Consider the following 18,236-nt stretch of genomic DNA (forward strand, 5'->3'; position numbering starts at 1 on the left):
TGTTGGCGGTGTTGTTGACTTCTGGTTCACAAGGCTACCACCGAGGATGTCCACATGGTTAGGGTCGAGAGCATCAGATAATTCAACATCGACTAGATCATCAATGTTGCATCTTTCCTTCTTCTCTTTGGCTTATTTTTTTTATGAGTATCTGTGCTAAATTATATACTAGACACATTTGCTTCTTGATATCTTCTATACATGTGATCCACTTGCAAAAATATTACCGATAAGACATATCTTAGAGATTAATATAACACTTACAAGTCACTAACAATGTTAACCATATGTTATTTTATCATATAATATATCAGTTACACATTGGTCGTACATATGGTTAATGAAAATTATCAACACAAGGACAATAGATAGCGTAAACACTTACTAATTGTCATTGTCTTTAACTGGTACTGTTAAACATTAATATATCATATAATATTAAACTATAACATTATATATCTCAGCTAACATTATAAATACCAAACAAAATGTGTCAATATGCGATTGAGTTACAGTGTTGGCACCACCAATCACACCTTCCACCAGCCACTTCATCATCTCATTCTCATCAATCAGTCTTCTCCTTCCCATTTCTCTTCACCACATCTAGACGAACAAATCTAACAAGTACTCATCAAAGTTAAGAAGTAATATTAAATGTTAACATTAGATCTTGTCTGCTAACGGTAAACTTATGTGTTATTTGAATAGTTGAACCACAACCAAAGTCGACCATTCATATTAAAGTATTACTTTGTGATTTAGCATCTAATATAACACTAAATATATATTAAGGTATTACTTTGTGATTTAGCATCTACTAAATGATATAACACTAGATATATATGGAACAAGATTTAGTAGTAATCTTAGCATCTAATATAGGAAAATAACAGTTAAAGATTGCGATTGCAATTAGTTTGATGGTTAACACGTACTTTACAAGAGTAACTTCCAACAACCAAATATGAAGCTATTAGCTACTACCTATGGTGATAACGGCTATGTGACTAGAAACTTAATTGGTGAATGAAGGCTTAAATGGAGATTATTACTGACCTTGCATTTTTCATCTTCTCTTTGGTGTGTGCTTGGTTCACAATAACACACGACTTTCGATGGGGACGGTGGAATGTGAATCTCTTATTCTTCAACTTGAAAGTCATCAAACCCTGACTCCGACTTGCTGATGGACTCAATCACCACTACTGGCTCAGGCTGGGGGATCTTTGATTCTTTTCCTTCATCTTTAACCCTCTCGCCGACTGCGGTTTCTTCACCGAAAATGAACTTGCGTTCAGGCAACTGCACTTCCTTCATATTGTCTGGTGATATATTTTGTAGATCTCCGACAGAAAACATGCACTCCATCAACTGCAAATCTCTCATTTCGCCAATTTAAAAACTCATCGGTTCTCTGGAGCGAAGAAAAAAATAAATTATGGGATTCAGGGAGAAAGAGAAATGAAAGGTTGTGACTATCTACCCCACTAATAAAAAATAAAACAATGTAATTGATGCTTCTTTCATTTACCCCTGATGTCTTTTTGGTTAATAATGAAGTACAATGCATCACGTGTAATAGGGGTCTTGGCTCTTACTCTCTGACACTAAATCTAGAAATACACGATAGTTGAGCTGTAGATTTATAGGGGTGTTCTCGTATTAAAAAAAGTTCAACAGTGTGTCGGGTATTCTTTGACAGTTTTTGTGTATATAAAGTCTAATTTCTCTAAATAAAATACTATACTACTTGAGTAATTTTACTTTAAACTCTATTTTAGAGTGAAAAAAAATAATGGAGTTTGGAAAAGCTCTGATTACCATGTAGTACATACCAGGGCTGGGCGTTCGGATACCCGTTCGGATTTGGATCGGGTATTTCAGATGTTCAGATATTTTGGTATAGAGTTATAGAACTCGTTCGGGTATTTGTACACTTCGGATATTTCAGATATAACTGAAAAAACCTAAGCATTTAATAAAAAAAAATTAATCACATAATTTTTGCAAAAAGAATTATTCCTCCTATTGCCTTCGTTACGTAACAAGATCGAGAGTAACAAGAGAAGCTCCATGGATGGAAACTATCCTTCCGTATGAACAACGACAACATGGTTCGAAGTGGCTCTAGTTGTTACAGTGACGTTTATGGTTTTTATTGTTGATGACGGCAACAACTAATGTTTCCAAAAAACTTTACATGGATCGTGAGAAAAAAAATATTTTAGGAAAGAAGATCTTGTAAGAAGAGAAAATGAGAGATGAGAGATGCAGATGGTGCATTAATCTCTCATGTTTCAAGAAAAAGATACATATTCATATGTATATGTGCACACGTTTAGGCTAAGAAAAATAGTGATTTGATATAATATTAATTAAACCAAAATCGGTTAAGAAAAACCAGTCATTACATATTGGATGAAACATGTGGATTAAGATTAAAATATACATATGATCGGATGACTTGGGTAGTACTTCAAGTTTCGGTTACGGATTCAGGTATCCAAACTTGTTCAATACAAAATCCGTTCGAATATTTTGCTACTTCATTCCAATTTTTTGAATCGGGTTCGGGTGTTAGAGAAAATGTACAGCCCTACTATATACGACAAAACCTCATGCTAATCTTCCTACGTAGTAGCCCTTTTGATTTTTGTGAACACTAAAATATTAAATTGAGTTTGGACAAAGAACACCTTTCTATTAATGGTAACAATAATAAAGGGTAAACAATGTCTTGCACCTAAAGCACGAATCACTCGAGTAATATGACAAAAACACCCGAAAACTTGTCTAATATATTTAAAGCAAAGCAATAATCAGCCAACCATGTAACTAGAGAAGAGCCCTAACGTTTTTAAATCTATATTAAAACCAATTAACTAACGAAACAAAACACCAGTTTACCCCCTAAAGATCTCTCTTTTCTTGGCTTCTCCAATTCTCAAAATCGAACTAGGAAGGCCTCGAAAAAAGGTAAAGCAGGGTGACGAAATTAACGTCTCTTCTCAACTCTTCACTCATTCCAAAGCCTACGGGAAAGCTTTCTTCACTTGTTGCAGCATTCTTGTTTTTTGTTTAGGAGTCAACCATCTCGTCTTGAATCTCATTAGGAGCAACAAGGCCAGGAATCGAAAGCATTCTCTGACGCTCTTGCTCCCTCTGCGCAGCTGCTTCCTCAGCATACAGATCTTTGTTATCCTGAAAGTTGATATAACATCACCAAAATGGCTTTGGCTTATTACTTGAGAGCTCTTCAAAGCAATTGAATGAATGGTGTCAAAGAAGAGTTAATAGTAACCTGAGCGGAAAATTCCTTGGACTGTACAAGGAAGTCACGTATGTTTTTCTTAAATTCGGACGGGTCATTTCTCGACTCGTAAAGTCTATTAACAAATTGTGTGACCTGTATGTACATCAAATGATTATTCAATATCAGAAGACTTTGAGAAAGAAGAAGAATCAAAATGAAACTGGTTTTAGTTTTTCTACTTACCTCTGCAGCAGTCATGTTGGGGAATGAAGAGCTCAACAGCTTAATAGTGTATTCACGAACAAAGACGGCGTTGTTCGGATACGGGTGAGGTACAGTTGCAACATCCCACATAGGTTCCGTTAAAGCACCGCTCTCAGCCTTTAAATTTATAATCAACAAACGTCTAAGCTTTATATACAACAACCTACCCATTTCCAAGCATACTTAAAAAGGCCAACAATAAGATGGGAGGGAAGAGACTGTTTTTACCAGGCAAAACAGATGCTGCAGCACCAACACATGCAGCTTGAAACCAGGCTTATGAAATGTATCAGTCAAAACAGCAAATATTTCTTGCTCGATTTGTACGAAGTACGACCGGAAGAATTGATTACAAAACGCAGAGTGCTGTCACAATCAGAGATAAATGTTAGACACCAAGGAACTAAATATATATAGCACAACCAGAGTAAAAACAACGGAAACAAACACCAAACCTGAAAGTTCTTCAGCATCTCAAGCAAAAGATTAAGCCCAGTTTCAGCAATATTTCTCTCAGTATGTCTAAACGCCCAGATAATGGAATCCATCACTAGCTTCAGTTGCTGATGCAAAATGACAAAGACAGTAAGTAAGATATCCGAATAGTGAGACAAGACTTAGAAATAAGGCCATATCTCCTTAGATCACACTAAAGAAACAAATATATGCAAGAATATATTCACCAACCTGACTCGACAGCTTTATCAGGGCCGGGAAACAAAATGTAGCAATAGCACGGAGTAATGAGAAAAACTTGAGCCGGTGTTCCGGATAATCTTCGAAGTTCTTAGTTATCATCTGCAAAAGAAGATTAAAAAATGAACTCCAATCATATACTGCACCTCCCACTTCCAATTAAAAATCAAATCTAAGGTAGGTGAAAACAGGATTAACTTCTCAACCTAAACTACATCAAATCTTTCACTAGTCACCACAACGAAAGTGCCATGTCTCCTCGTTTAAAAAAGCTGTAATGTGAGTAACAAAGAAATAATCCTATTACCTCCAATGTACACTGGAAAACAGCTTCAAATATGTTAGGCACGTCATCTAACATTGTTTCCTTGTACCTGAGAAGTGAAGTTTGGAATCAAATCTTGTAGCAATCCAGAATTACGCAGATGGTAGACATCTTTTATTACTATGGCACGCATTAACCAATAAGAGGCATACTTGTTTATAATCGTTGCAAAAAGTGAAAGAACTTCTGATTCCCTAGCATCAGGCACATTCCTTGCATAGTCAGCAAGCACATATTCCATCATTGGAGACACAAATTGTTTCCCTATGTGCGGTTGGTCTTCAGCTTTGTCTAGAAAGGTTTCTATCAGCTTTAGGGTTTCCCTCTTAACAGATCTGTACAGCAAAGCATTACAATATATAGTTACTACAGTGTCAAATAGTGGGCATAAAGAATTGTGGATGTGATGCATACAACAAAACATACCGTAAGAGTTTTACAAATGATGTCTTCGAAGCATATGGCCCCCCATTAGTAATGCTGGTTGACACAAGCTCACTGTACATTCTGGTGCAGCCATGAAGAAAATAAACTGAGCCCCCAACTAAAGTAACACAAGGAATACTGTAACTATTAGAGGCTATAATGATGTACCATGAATTTACCTGTACACATTCAACATATCCATGAATATCAAGGAGATTTGGGATAAGAAGAACGTTCCTAGGGAAGTAGCAGCACTAGTGTTGGTCTGCATGGAAAAACACATGGTAATAGTTATACCTTGCAATAAAATCATTTTTCTAAACACAAGCAGACGCAGAAACTCGACTACTAAGATGCCATGATGATATAAAAATGCACTATGAGGAATAGGTAAGAAATCAGACCTGTAGAATATTAAGCACTGTACGTATCACATCTGGATCCTTGAGGAATTCTACACTCTGGCGTGCCTGTCCTATGATTTCTGCCCATTTCTACATTATAAAACTGAACAGTTTTAGCCAACTACGTAAACAAAAGTTGAGCAGCCACATCTTTTAATTAACATACCTGGTTTGGAAGTGCCATCAACCTCTGTAAATATTCATCTCTCTTCTGAGGATCTGATTCTGCCTGGATCATACTACCAACCTGGAGACAGGAAAACCATGAAATCCCAATAGAAAAATAGCTCTAATTGGCAAACTAGAAACGCATATGAAAAACTTACAGACTCATAAAACGAGTGAATTTGATGAGGCTCAAGATCTTGAACAGTAGTTGCAAGGCCAGATAGAAGTTCAGATACAAATGGTTCAGTCTCTCCAACCTGGAAGCACAATGAACTATATAACTAGGAGCTCATTTAGCTAATGGAAGGATAAGAAAGGTGAATTGAACATAGCGATACAAACCTGAACAATAACAAATTTACGCTTGCACTTCTGAACAATTTTCAAAAATGTATCACAGGCCATGTCCTGAAAAGGAACATAAACATTAGGACCAGAAAAGAGTCGGATTCTAGCTTGGGCAGATATGAATCTTATTCTCAGAGTAATACATTTTAAAAAAAAATTCCAGCGGAATAACTAACTGTATCTCAGAATTTTAAAGTTTGGAGGTCTACCTGAACACCAGGATGCGTCTCGTGCATGAATTCAAACAGCTTATTGACAACTGTCTTTAGAAATTTCCAGTGTGCCCTTAAGAACCTTGGATATTGGCCAACTACATACCTGCAACAATGCCAAAGCAGAATCTTTCAGTTTAGGATGCATAACTCTGATCCAGCCATGAAAGATCGAATAAACAACATAACAGAAGTACAACAACCCAGGAAGAAATTCAACAAAATATGAAGGACCAAACTTACATAATGTTGCTAGCAATGACAGCTTTATTGTCTTTTCCCTTGGTAATCTCACACAAATTCAACAAATCGCGAATGACCATCACCAAAAATCTATTTTCCTGAAAAAATAAAACATGAAGCTTAATTCATTCGTTGGCACAGAATCGAAAGGTTGAACACACCGTCTCAGAACACAATAAGAAGCAATCAAGCACATACTGATAAATGTGTGGGGCTAATGAGAGAAAACAAACAAGATTAAATTTGAAAAATGCCAATCGTTTGAACAAGTTATCTTCAAAGCGAATAAAATATACTAGCTAATAGATGGAAGAACTGCATCAACAACAATTTCCATTTTTGTGAAAAAATAGAAGGCTGTACCTGATCTTCTGCCATAGATCCAGAAATAGACCCAATAGCCCAGCACAGTGTATTCAAATTGTTCCATGCCCATTCCTCCCCGCTTAATTGTTTGTTTAGCTTCCTCAACATCTTTTAAAGGGACAATCAGAAGTTCACATCAGTAACAGTATGAAACAGACTAAAAGGTGATTAGATGAAACTCGTACCTAAAAACTTCCCCACGTTAAAATTGCTAAATTTAGGGTACTACTGATTGTTTCCCCACGAAATAAGACAATACTCTTTCAATAAACACATAATCAATCATAAACCCCTAACCCCACAATATATATCACAAAGCGAATATGCTTAGACCAGTATCATCATAGTTAACACTGTACCTGCTTCTCAGTATCATCATGATCAAGGTGTGAGAGGTAGATTAACGTCTCCCGCATTATCTGCAATTAATGGAACAAGAAATTAATGGAAAAACATCAAAGAGGTACAGTGACGAGTAGGATTTAGACAATTTCCCTGAATTCAAAGCACTAACTGGGTATATATATAACCTCTCTAAAGAAAAGTAATATGACCTGGACTAGAAATCAGTACCTTATACTGGACGAGAACATCATTGTCCTTCATAGTTTCACGAACTATGTTACCATTTTCATCTTCAACAATAAGCACTTCTTCAGGCTTTGCCATGCGGTTAATCATTAACCCTCTTAATTTGGACATTGGGTTAGAATAAAGTTGACGCCGCTGCATGACTTGAGAGCCAAGGCCATCAACCATACCAGGAGCGAAAGACATCTGGAAATATGCAAGCCAAGGTTATAACCCAAATAAAGTAAGGAGTTAAAATAATATACAATATACATCTATAGTATCAACCTTATGTAAGAATATAAAAAAACGATCCGTTTTAGTCAAGGAATCATCCTACCTGGAATCCCATCAGGTTCACAGTTGCCGCAGGGTTATCAGAATTATGATGCGCATCAAACAGCTCCGAAACCAACAAGTTCCAGTAGTCCAAACAAACCTGCCCAATCCACACGCAAGTAGAATTCGTCATTTTTCGGATGGGTGAAAACCGCATGAGAGGATTAATATGGGGAAAACAAAATATACAACTGTTTTAATATCAACAATATTAGCAACAGCAATTTACAAACCTTAAATACTTCCGTGTCATCAACATATGATATATTGATGAGATATTCGAGACCTGCAAGTAATAAGGTAACAAATTCTGGCGTTGACTCCAAGACCCGTATATGAAACTGCATATAAAGTGGAAATAGATGAGTGCTGGAAGCATTAAAACACAACCGTGAACCATCATTATACATATCCAGAATTCCAGTAGCCCAAATACTAGATATATATCTCAAACAAAGAAAAAGATTTACCTTGAAAAACGAAGTGAAAAAAAGTGCCAGGTTCTGGATAAATGCCTAAAGGTGACAAAAACACACATACAGTTATAACCTTGATAAATTATTCCAGTCAAAGGGCTGCCTCGAAACCAAGTGCACAGCAAACACTTACTTCTTCTTCACCACTTCCGTTTGAATATGCCTCAGGGATATTTGTATTCGGTGGGAGAATTGTCTGCAAACACGAGAACAAGTGAAGAGCATCAGGCCAGAATTACTACATATACTAACTAGAAGAATCGGAGTGTCAATGAACAAAGAGATAATAATATAAATAAAAGCAAAACATGAAAATAACTAATATACCTGAAGCTGCCCTATAAAAATGGTGTACATCTTGATATATTGGGCATTGTAGAAGTCTCCGAAATTGAGAGCTGCAACCTAGCAGACAAATTCAGGCCAATAGATAAATAACAGATTCAAATGACAACAAGAAAATTAACAACAAAAAAAACAGAAGTACCTCGGTCAGACATTGTAGAGTGAGGTTCCTGTATGCTGGCACAGGAAAAAATTTAAGAAGTGTCTCAAGCTGTAAACAACCGGAACAGATATCAGAACAACATAATTGTGGTACCGATTAACATCAATCTTAATTTTATTATCTCTATCTTATTTTAACATATTAAGTATATTACCAAAGGAGACTCAAAAATGTAGCCCAACGGAATCCATGAAAGATACGCATGCAACGCAGACAGTGTTGAACGTATAAGATCCTGTCTTTGAGAAGCTGAGAGGACATATAGGCATAACTCGTGAATGAGTTTAAACTCGCTGCACCAGAAAAAGCACCAACAGGTAAATAAATGATAGTTCTTAACCAACATATACAAGATACTTAAATAGAGTTTGAATAATAAGAATTTCACAAAATTTGGATATAAGATTCTAAAAAAAAGTCTGACGTGCCTGTTTAGAGACTGCTTCAGCTCTTTAATCTTCTGCTGAGTCATTTCTCCTCTTGAGAAATCAAAAACCTCTTCGCTCAGGAGCTAACAAAAGAAAAAATGTTATTGTTTCCAGTTAGAGCTGATTACAAAATCAGGTAAAGATCTTACTTTCAAAATGATCATGCAGTTTTCGCAGATAGTTTCACTAGTTTTAGCAGCCGCAACTAGATCAGGAATGAAGCTTGTCCACTTTGCCGGCCAATCATGCTTCACAATCTGTTCATGTATCACAATATATTAATTTACGCCATGAGATAGAATGGTCAATGGGGTAGATTGAACTTTGTGTTGGAACTAAATACGTAAGCGTTAGCTACTAAACCAAATAGACTAAGCATGCAGATACCTGAACCAAGATGACATTTAATTTGTTTACATAGAGCCTCTCCGATCTGAAAGACGCTTCATTACTCGAGAGCTGCAAGACAACATCATTGTCAAAGCAGTTCGCTTCCTAGTTTATCTAGACAACAAACCTAAGGCCTCCGAAAGTGTATACCTGTACAATGACCTCCGAGATGTAATTCTTCATTCCATCTCGTTGTTCAACAGGAAGTGCATTCCATCTGTACTTTATCACACCTTCTAGAACCTGGGAACGGATCACAAAAAAAAAAAAAATTCAGAGAGTTAATTTCATACCCTATGAGAAAATGCTGAAAGCAATGCGTATGATCAACTGATGCTAGAGCCTAACAACTTGATTGTTCGCAACTGAATTTTTTATGGTTTGGAATAAAACATCAACCATCATATAGGATTATGCCAATGATAGATCAGTCGATGAGCATGTACAACTAAAGTAATAAATGACAGAAGGGTATCATACAAGAAGGATGAGACTCACCTGAAGAGCAAAGAACTTGGTATCCATGCTCTTTGTGTTCTGTAGAATGTGAACGACTTGAAGCCACATATCTGGATTAGCTTGCAAATCCCGCAAAATCTGGTCTGCAGCAGCTCTCTGTACATGTTTTGAAAACAATGCCCGATTAATTCAAGCCAAAAACTCAGATGCAAAATGAGTTGAATATTGACATTGACGCATAACTAACGGATTTAGTCATCAAAAATTACACAACCATACAAAATTTCACACCTTAAGTGTTGGTAGTACACAAGTCAAGAAATCTCACTGCCAATATGACCTCGAACCTAGAGAATAAAGTTTCAAACATAACTCAAAAAACTATATTCAGCCTATGTTACTCGGGTAGAACTTGAATACTCTATCAGCCATGAAAAGAATCATGGAAACACACACATCAGGCGCAAGGAAACGAGGACAATGGAGTTAGTTCACCAAATCAAAATCTCAATAAACCCAAATAAAACCACTTTCAGCAACCTCAAGAGCAACTAAACATATGCAATTCAACGCAGTTCTAAACCCTAGACAATGAAATCCAGATTAGAAAACTCTTATCACTTGAAAAGCTGTAGAATCACGGACCCGAAACAAGCGTATTAGGCCAAAGACGTATCAAAGTGCTTAAACCCTAACAACGACACAGTCCTTAATCACACTCGTTTGAGCAAATCGAGAAGAGTAATACTATATGCTACCATTCGTCCCAATTCAATGTTCTGATGAACGAGAAACTACAAGTCAGAGATTGAACAACCTCTTCCTTAGATCCGGTAACGAAGAAGGCGGCAACAGTGGCATCGAGCACAGCGACGTCAATCGGCTGGCTCAAGTCTCTTAGCTTCTCGCCCGCCATGGCGGAGAGATGAGCAAAGTCGCAGGTAGAGTCCTCCGATAAGAGTACGAACGAACAGTGAAGGAGAGGAAAACCCTAGGGGAGAGAAAATCTAGAGGGAGAGAAAAAGAGAGTGCTTCGCTGTGCGGAGAAGGAGATTTATAGAGGGGGAGCGTTCTCGAAGACAGCTTAAGATTGACGCAGGGGACGGGAACAGAGTGACTTTGAATTTCGTTTTCATCTTCTTTCCTTACTATTTATTTATTTGTTTTTCCTCCTCACATGTCTATTAATTATTTTGAATTTTAATTTTTAGTGTAAAAAAATATTCTAAGACATGGAAAAATGAATTTTGATAAAAGAAAACAGTCGATTTTAAAAACAAATCTGACCAAAAATTATAAATAAAATAAAACAGTAAAAAATATGACTTAAAATTAACAATCATTAAGGAAACTTATTTTTCTATGGTATCCGTTTTAAACATTTTGTACATTCAATGTTAGTAAAAAATTATCTTTTAATTTAAAATTTTAAATTATGCGCAAAAGATGTATTTGACAATACTGAGGTTTTTTTACAAATTATATTGCAGAATAAGTTTATTTATATTAAAATATCAATTTCGCGGGAAGTCTTAGCAGTAATACATATCCTTTGTAAACAATATTGTAAATTAATTTTGTTATATAAAATTAATTAAATATTGCAAAAAAGGATTACAGTTACAGTTTTTTAGACATAAACAATACTGGGTAATTATTGTATAAATAAAAGAGATTTACATTATCATTAATGAAATAAGCATGTAGTGTTGTAAAAGAACAGGGAATTGTCTGTGTATTATTAATGAATCAATAGAGGTTCCTTTATATAGGAATTACAAAGCATAGATAAAAGGAAATTATCCAAAACATAATCTAACAGGAAATATGAAAACATCTAAAACAGAGAAAAGGAAAAACATTCTAAGTCTAAGTCGGCCAAAGGATTGGCCGACTCTCTCTCCTCTGACGAACGTCTCTCTCTCCTCGAACGACCGTCTCTCTCTCCTCCATTGGCCACGGCTGGGCCTTGTCTTGGTCATTGGTTATGGGCCATCCACTTAATGATTTATAACAATCCCCCTTGGATGCCATAACCATATGGGTTTGTATCATGCACGACGTTGCCTCATTAAAACCTCTCTAGAAAAACCAAAAACCCAAGGTGGGAAAAATGGAAACCGTAGACAGGAAAAAGAGTACAACACATGACACTCCCCCTGATGAAGGCATCACTGAAGATCCTTCAGCTGGCGCATTCCTATCTGATGAACCAGCTTCCTGAACGTTGAGGTTGGCAGAGACTTGGTGAAGAGGTCGGCTGAATTGTCACTGGACCGAACTTAAACCACTTCAACTTCTTTAGCCTTCTGCAGGTCGTGGGTGAAGAAGAACTTGGGCAAGATGTGTTTTGTTCTATCTCCCTTAACGTATCCATCTTTGAGCTGAGCTATGCAAGCTGCATTGTCCTCATAGATGATCGTTGGCTCTTCCTTTTCCTTTCCCACGGCCAGGCCACTCTCCTTTAGGATATGGCCGGTCATGTTCCTCAACCACACAAGCTCTCGGCTTGCTTCATACATGGCTATGATCTCGGCATGGTTAGAGGATGTTGCCACTAAGGTTTGTTTTGTGGACCGCCAACTTACTGCAGCCCCACTGTGTATAAACACATAACTTGTCTGAGATCTAGCATTGTGTGGGTCAGATAAGTACCCAGCATCTGCATACCCGGCCAAGCTATCTCCTGGCCGGCTCATATAGAACAATCCGAGGTCGGTTGTTCCTTGCAGATATCTGAACAGATGTTTTATTCCATTCCAGTGCCTAAGTGTTGGACATGAACTGAATCTAGACAGTAAACTCACGGCAAAACTGATGTCCGGTCTAGTATGACTAGCCAAGTACATTAAGGCTCCAATGGCACTTAGGTAAGGCATTTCCGGCCTGAGCATTTCCTCGTCCGGCTTCTTTGGTCCGAATGGGTCCTTCTCTAGGTCTAAGGACCTCACGACCATAGGACTCGACAAGGAATGAGCCTTATCCATATTAAACTGCTTGAGTATCTTTTCTGTATATGTCTTTTGATGCACAAGGATTCCATTATCCACATACTCAAATTGCAGTCCCAAACAGAACTTAGATTTTCCAAAGTCTTTCATTTCGAATTCTTTCTTTAGACATTCGACCGTTTGGGAAATCTCTCCAAGGGTTCCAATTACATTCAGGTCGTCCACATAGACAGACATAATCACGAAGCCCTTGCTGTCAAATATCTTTATAAAAATACATGGACTTATTGGATCGTTCTTATAACCCTCTTTCATTAGGTACTCTGATAATCTGTTGTACCACATTCGACATGATTGTTTCAAACCGTACAAGGCTTTATTCAGCTTAATGCAATGTTGTTCTCGAGAACCTTTCTTATCTTTGAGCTCAATACCCTCTGGAACTATCATATGAATTTCATTATCCAATGGTCTATACAGATACACTGTTACTACATCCATTAGGCGCAGATCAAGTTTCTCTTTCACGGCCAGACTGATCAAGTATCGTAATGTAGTTGCGTCCACCACAGGGGAATAAGTTTCCTCATAATCTATTCCTGGTCTCTGTGAGAATCCTTGTGCTACAAGCCGTGCTTTGTATCTCACTACTTCTCCTTTCTCATTTCTCTTTCTCACAAAGACCCATTTGTATTCCACTGGTTTGACATCTCTAGGTGTCACGGTTATAGGGCCAAAAACGCCTCTTTTCTTTAATGATTCTAACTCCATGTTTATAGCTTCTTTCCATTTGATCCAATCTGATCTTTGCATGCATTCATATATGGACGTGGGTTCTAGATCCTCATCTTTTTCCATGATCTCAAGTGCTACTTTATAAGCAAATATATCATCGACGTTGATATCATTTCTGTTCCATTTCGTTTCAGACATTATATAGTTTATAGAGATCTCTTGATTGTCCGGCCCTTGTGTCCCATGAAGTTTGGCGTCCTGAACCCCATCATTTGGAACGGTCGGATCATTTGGTGTGGCCGGCTCACTTGGCTCAACCGTTCTGGTCGGCTCGGCCGGTCCATCAATGTTATGGACGGTTTCCATGATGCTCTCGGATCCAGCACCTCTCTTAGACTTCCGAGGCTGTTTATCTTTGGAACCAATAGGTCTACCACGTTTGAGACGTTGTTTAGACTCTGTAGCCACTTGACCTTGTCCCTTCTGGACATCTATTCGTATTGGTGCATTACAAACCGGGATATATGATTTTGTCACTCGATTTGGGTCAGCAAATGAATCTGGCAGTTGATTAGCTAGCTTTTAAAGATGTATAATCTTTTGGACTTCCATATCACATTCTTTAGTCCGAGGATCTTGCCAAGATATTGATGGTCGAGACTATTCGATTTCTTTGTTCAACCGGCCGTTATCTCCCCCTAAGGTCGGATATGTGGACTCATCAAACTGTGAGTCTGCGTATCTGGCCTTAAACAAATCACCGGTTATTGGCTCAAGATACTTTATAATGCTTGGGGAGTCATATCCTACGTATATTCTCATCCTCCTTTGTGGTCCCATTTTAATTCTCTGTGGTGGAGCAATTGGAACGTAAACGGCACATCCAAATGTTTTGATGTGGGACACGTCTGGCTCATGACCCGTGAGTAACTGGGATGGTGAATATCTATGCTCACTAGATGGCCTGATGCGAATCAGTTCTGCTGCATGTAATACGGCATGTCCCCATGCTGATACCGGGAGCTGAGACCTCATGAGCAATGGTCTGGCTATCAGCTGGATACGTTTAATGAATGATTCGGCCAAGCCGTTCTGTGTATGTACATGTGCCACGGAGTGTTCTACACTTACCCCCATGGACATACAATAGTCATTAAACGCCTGGGACGTAAACTCACCAGCATTGTCTAGACGTATAGTCTTTAAAGGGAAGTTTGGAAAGTGTGCTCTCAGTCTTATTATCTGAGCAAGCAGGCGTGCAAATGCCAAGTTCCGTGTGGATAGTAGACAAACATGCGACCATCTGGTCGATGCATCAATCAGGACCATGAAATATCTAAACGTCCCACTAGGTGGGTGTATTGGTCCACATATGTCTCCCTGAATCCTTTCCAGAAAGTTTATGATCTCTTTATTAACTTTGGCTGGTGATGGCCTGGTTATGAGTTTCCCTTGTGCACATGCTGCACATGTGAGATTGTATGGGACAACTCCTTTGAACGTGTGCCCTTGTGAATTTATCATCAACTTTCGCATCATGTTAGTACCGGGGTGGCCAAGCCGGTTATGCCATAAGGTGAAATTGTCGCAGGCATTAGCCTCGATCATACTGACCTTTGCATAGTATAGGCCAGTAGACATTGCAGGTAAGGTTTCTAGGATCTTTTTATAGCCTTTGGTGATCGAAATTATGTTAAGGAATTCTTTATTTCCTTCTTCCCATGTTTCAAGATGGAAACCATTCAATCTTATGTCTTTGAAACTCAATAAGCTTCTTTTAGAGCTTGGAGAATACAACGCATTTTTGATCTCTAGATAAGTGCCCTTAGGCATCAATACATATGCCTGGCTGTGACCTTCAATCAGGCCGGCTACACCTGCAATGGTGTGTACGTTTCCACTTTGCATTGTGAGATTTACAAAATATCTCTTGTCTCTAAGTATAGTGTGACTTGTGCCACTATCCACCACGAGTATGCTCATATCATCTTTCATTTCTATAAGTAATAAGATTTCTAATCTCAAAGATTTTATAAAACTTTACAACTTTCATTTATAAAAGTTTCAGAGCACCAACAATAAAATTAAAAACATCAAAGCAATCATAAAACAATCATAAAGCAATAAAACAAATCGTATTGAAAATTTTAGTCTTTGAGACAATCAGAAGTCTCAAAATCCATTAGGTCATCTTTAGCAACGTCGGAATCATCATCAGCCTCATATCCTGAATCGTGAACCATGTGAGCCTCTGGGTTCGTGTTCTTAAGACTTTCTTGGTAGAGCTCACACAAGTGCTTTGGGGTTCTACAATTCTTGGCTCAATGGTTGCTCATCCCACATCTGTGACAAACGGATTTGGTCGAGTAAGACGATTTGGATATGCCGCCTCGACCTCGGCCATAACCGCCTCGACCACGGCCGGGATTGGAACCACGACCACGGTTATTGTGGTTTCCTTTCCGGCCGGCCAAGTATCTATCTCGGCCGTTTGAGTAATTGTCACGATCACGGTTCATGTATCCACCTCGGCCTTTGCCAAGTGATCTCTTATCATTCTGGATGTAATTGCACTCGTTGGGATTTTTCTTTTCAACTTCATTGGCCTCTGGTAATGGGGCTGTTCCAGCAAGTCTAGCTTTATTGTTCTTCATCAGGAGCTCATTGTTTGCCTCGGCCAGTAGCAGGCACGAGATTAGATCAGTGTATGTGGCGAAGCCTTTCATTTGGTACTGTTGCTGCAGTATTATGTTTGGGGAATGAAATGTAGAGAATGTTTTCTCAAGTAACTCTTCTTCGGTTACTACTTCACCACAAAGTCTCAGCATCGAGACCGTCTTAAACAAGATTGAATTGTACTCATCCACTAACTTATAATCCATGAATCTTAGATTCTTCCAGTCATTTCTAGCCTTTGGGTGTAACACCGTTTTCTGGTGATCATATCTATGCTGTAAAGCATCCCAAAACTCTAGTGGATTTTCCATCGTAATGTACTGATCTTTTAGACCTTCAATGAGGTGATGGCGTATAATACTTATAGCCATGTACCGATTCTTATCGGTCTCATTGTTTCCCTTGATGATAGTATCACCAAGTCCTTTTGACCTTAAGCTGATCTTTGTATCTAGCGCCCACTGCAAGTAGTTATCTCCGGAGAGATTAAGGGCTGCATAGTCTCTATTTGAGATTTTCGACATCTGAATCACATCATCATTTCAATTTAGGTTCACAATGTGATCATGTGGCATGGTATATTAACAAGCTCGGCCACAAACTTGTCTTACGCATTTATGAAAAACAATCAATCTAATCGACCATGGTGCGAACAATCAAGCCACACGGCCATGTAGTCAAGCAATAGGATCGGACATGTAAATCTAATTAACCATGGTGCGAACAATCCTAATATATGATTCTACATGTACCAGAGAGATTAAGGCCACACAGCCATATGTATTTTCAATGCAATCAGATTCGAATTCGTATGTTTCTACATGCTGGTCGATTTCAAACAATATGAATGCAATTCAATTCAGATTTGGATGTAATGCAAACAACCTTAGCAATTTGATTTATGAAATTAGGGTTTCAACTTTAAACAATAAGGCTGCCGGTTTTAATTAATGTGATTTCAAGGTTTCAAGGCCTTTAGGATTCAAGTTCTAGATCAGATTACTTCAATCAATCTAACAATCCTAAAACCTCAGATTATCAAACATTCAATCAATTAAAATCGGATTCAGTCCTTTAGGTTTTAGGGTTTCGATTCCAAAATTAGGATTTCTCAAATTCAAATCAGGAACAATCAATTAAGTTCTAAAGAATCGATTTCTATGTTACTAGTTATGAGATTGTTGATTTTAGATTGTAGGTTTTTAGGGTTTTGATCAAGGACAAAGTTTCCATAATAATGGATTAGAGTTTTGATCAATCTAGGTTCTCAGATCACGGTATACCTTTGTTTCGTAGAGGTTTAGAACCGGACCACCTTTAGAGAGAGAGAGAGAACAATCGGATGCTTGCAGGTTCCAATCGGGTCGCGGAGCCGGGATAATCGCGAGCTGTCGGCTTGTCTCGGGTGTGAGGCCTCTCGGACGCGGGTCGTGTCGAGTGCGATCGCATCTCGGGTGTGATCGCGAGCTGGACGGGTTTTTTTCTGAGCTAGGACGTGAGCTGAGAATGTCAAGGATTCGAGATGGATCGTCTGAGTTCTTGGATGAACTAAGAACGTGTCTAGGGTTTTAAGTATGGTCGCCGGTTTAGGCTTTTAGGTTTCGATTTTGTCTCAGGGTTCTGGAGGCTATCGTGCTGATAACGTGTTGTAAAAGAATGGGGAATTGTCTGTGTATTATTAATGAATCAATAGAGGTTCCTTTATATAGGAATTACAAGGTATAGATAAAAAGAAATTATCCAAAACCTAATCCAATAGGAAATAGAAAAACATCTAAAACAGAGAAAAGGAAAAACATTCTAAGTCTAATTCGGCCAAAGGATTGGCCGACCCTCTCTCTCCTCTGACGACCGTCTCTCTCTCCTCAAACGACCGTCTCTCTCTCCTCTATTGGCCACGGTTGGACCTTGTTTTGGTCATTGGTTATGGGTCATCCACTTAATTATTTATAACATGTAGCAATTTAAAAGAAGTTGTTAGGGAGTTGAGGGAAAA

General features: G+C 38.2%; 2 protein-coding genes across 2 annotated transcripts; both read right to left on the reverse strand.

Moving 5' to 3' along the window:
* Positions 1–2,683: 2,683 nt before the first annotated feature.
* Positions 2,684–11,001, reverse strand: LOC106383775 (protein EXPORTIN 1A-like). Its single transcript, XM_048769093.1, has 32 exons — positions 10,696–11,001; positions 9,918–10,034; positions 9,570–9,662; positions 9,417–9,488; positions 9,179–9,286; positions 9,030–9,112; positions 8,756–8,894; positions 8,581–8,649; positions 8,421–8,498; positions 8,227–8,289; positions 8,088–8,132; positions 7,851–7,958; positions 7,619–7,717; positions 7,282–7,485; positions 7,068–7,127; positions 6,706–6,816; positions 6,343–6,440; positions 6,097–6,205; positions 5,882–5,947; positions 5,698–5,796; positions 5,538–5,618; positions 5,372–5,461; positions 5,147–5,232; positions 4,968–5,048; positions 4,694–4,876; positions 4,524–4,590; positions 4,208–4,318; positions 3,976–4,083; positions 3,749–3,886; positions 3,500–3,637; positions 3,305–3,409; positions 2,684–3,204 (listed from the first exon to the last, which is right to left on the reverse strand). Exons 1-32 carry the CDS (start codon positions 10,792–10,794, stop codon positions 3,082–3,084), a joined length of 3,231 nt encoding a protein of 1,076 aa, XP_048625050.1. The 5' UTR covers positions 10,795–11,001; the 3' UTR covers positions 2,684–3,081.
* A 4,884-nt stretch (positions 11,002–15,885) lies between these two features.
* Positions 15,886–16,446, reverse strand: LOC125592762. The gene has a single exon (XM_048768158.1). The coding sequence runs from the start codon at positions 16,444–16,446 to the stop codon at positions 15,886–15,888; it is 561 nt and encodes a 186-aa protein (XP_048624115.1).
* Between the last annotated feature and the right edge of the window lie 1,790 nt (positions 16,447–18,236).

The sequence above is a fragment of the Brassica napus genome, chromosome C9, assembly GCF_020379485.1.
Source record: "Brassica napus cultivar Da-Ae chromosome C9, Da-Ae, whole genome shotgun sequence".
NCBI lineage: Eukaryota > Viridiplantae > Streptophyta > Magnoliopsida > Brassicales > Brassicaceae > Brassica > Brassica napus.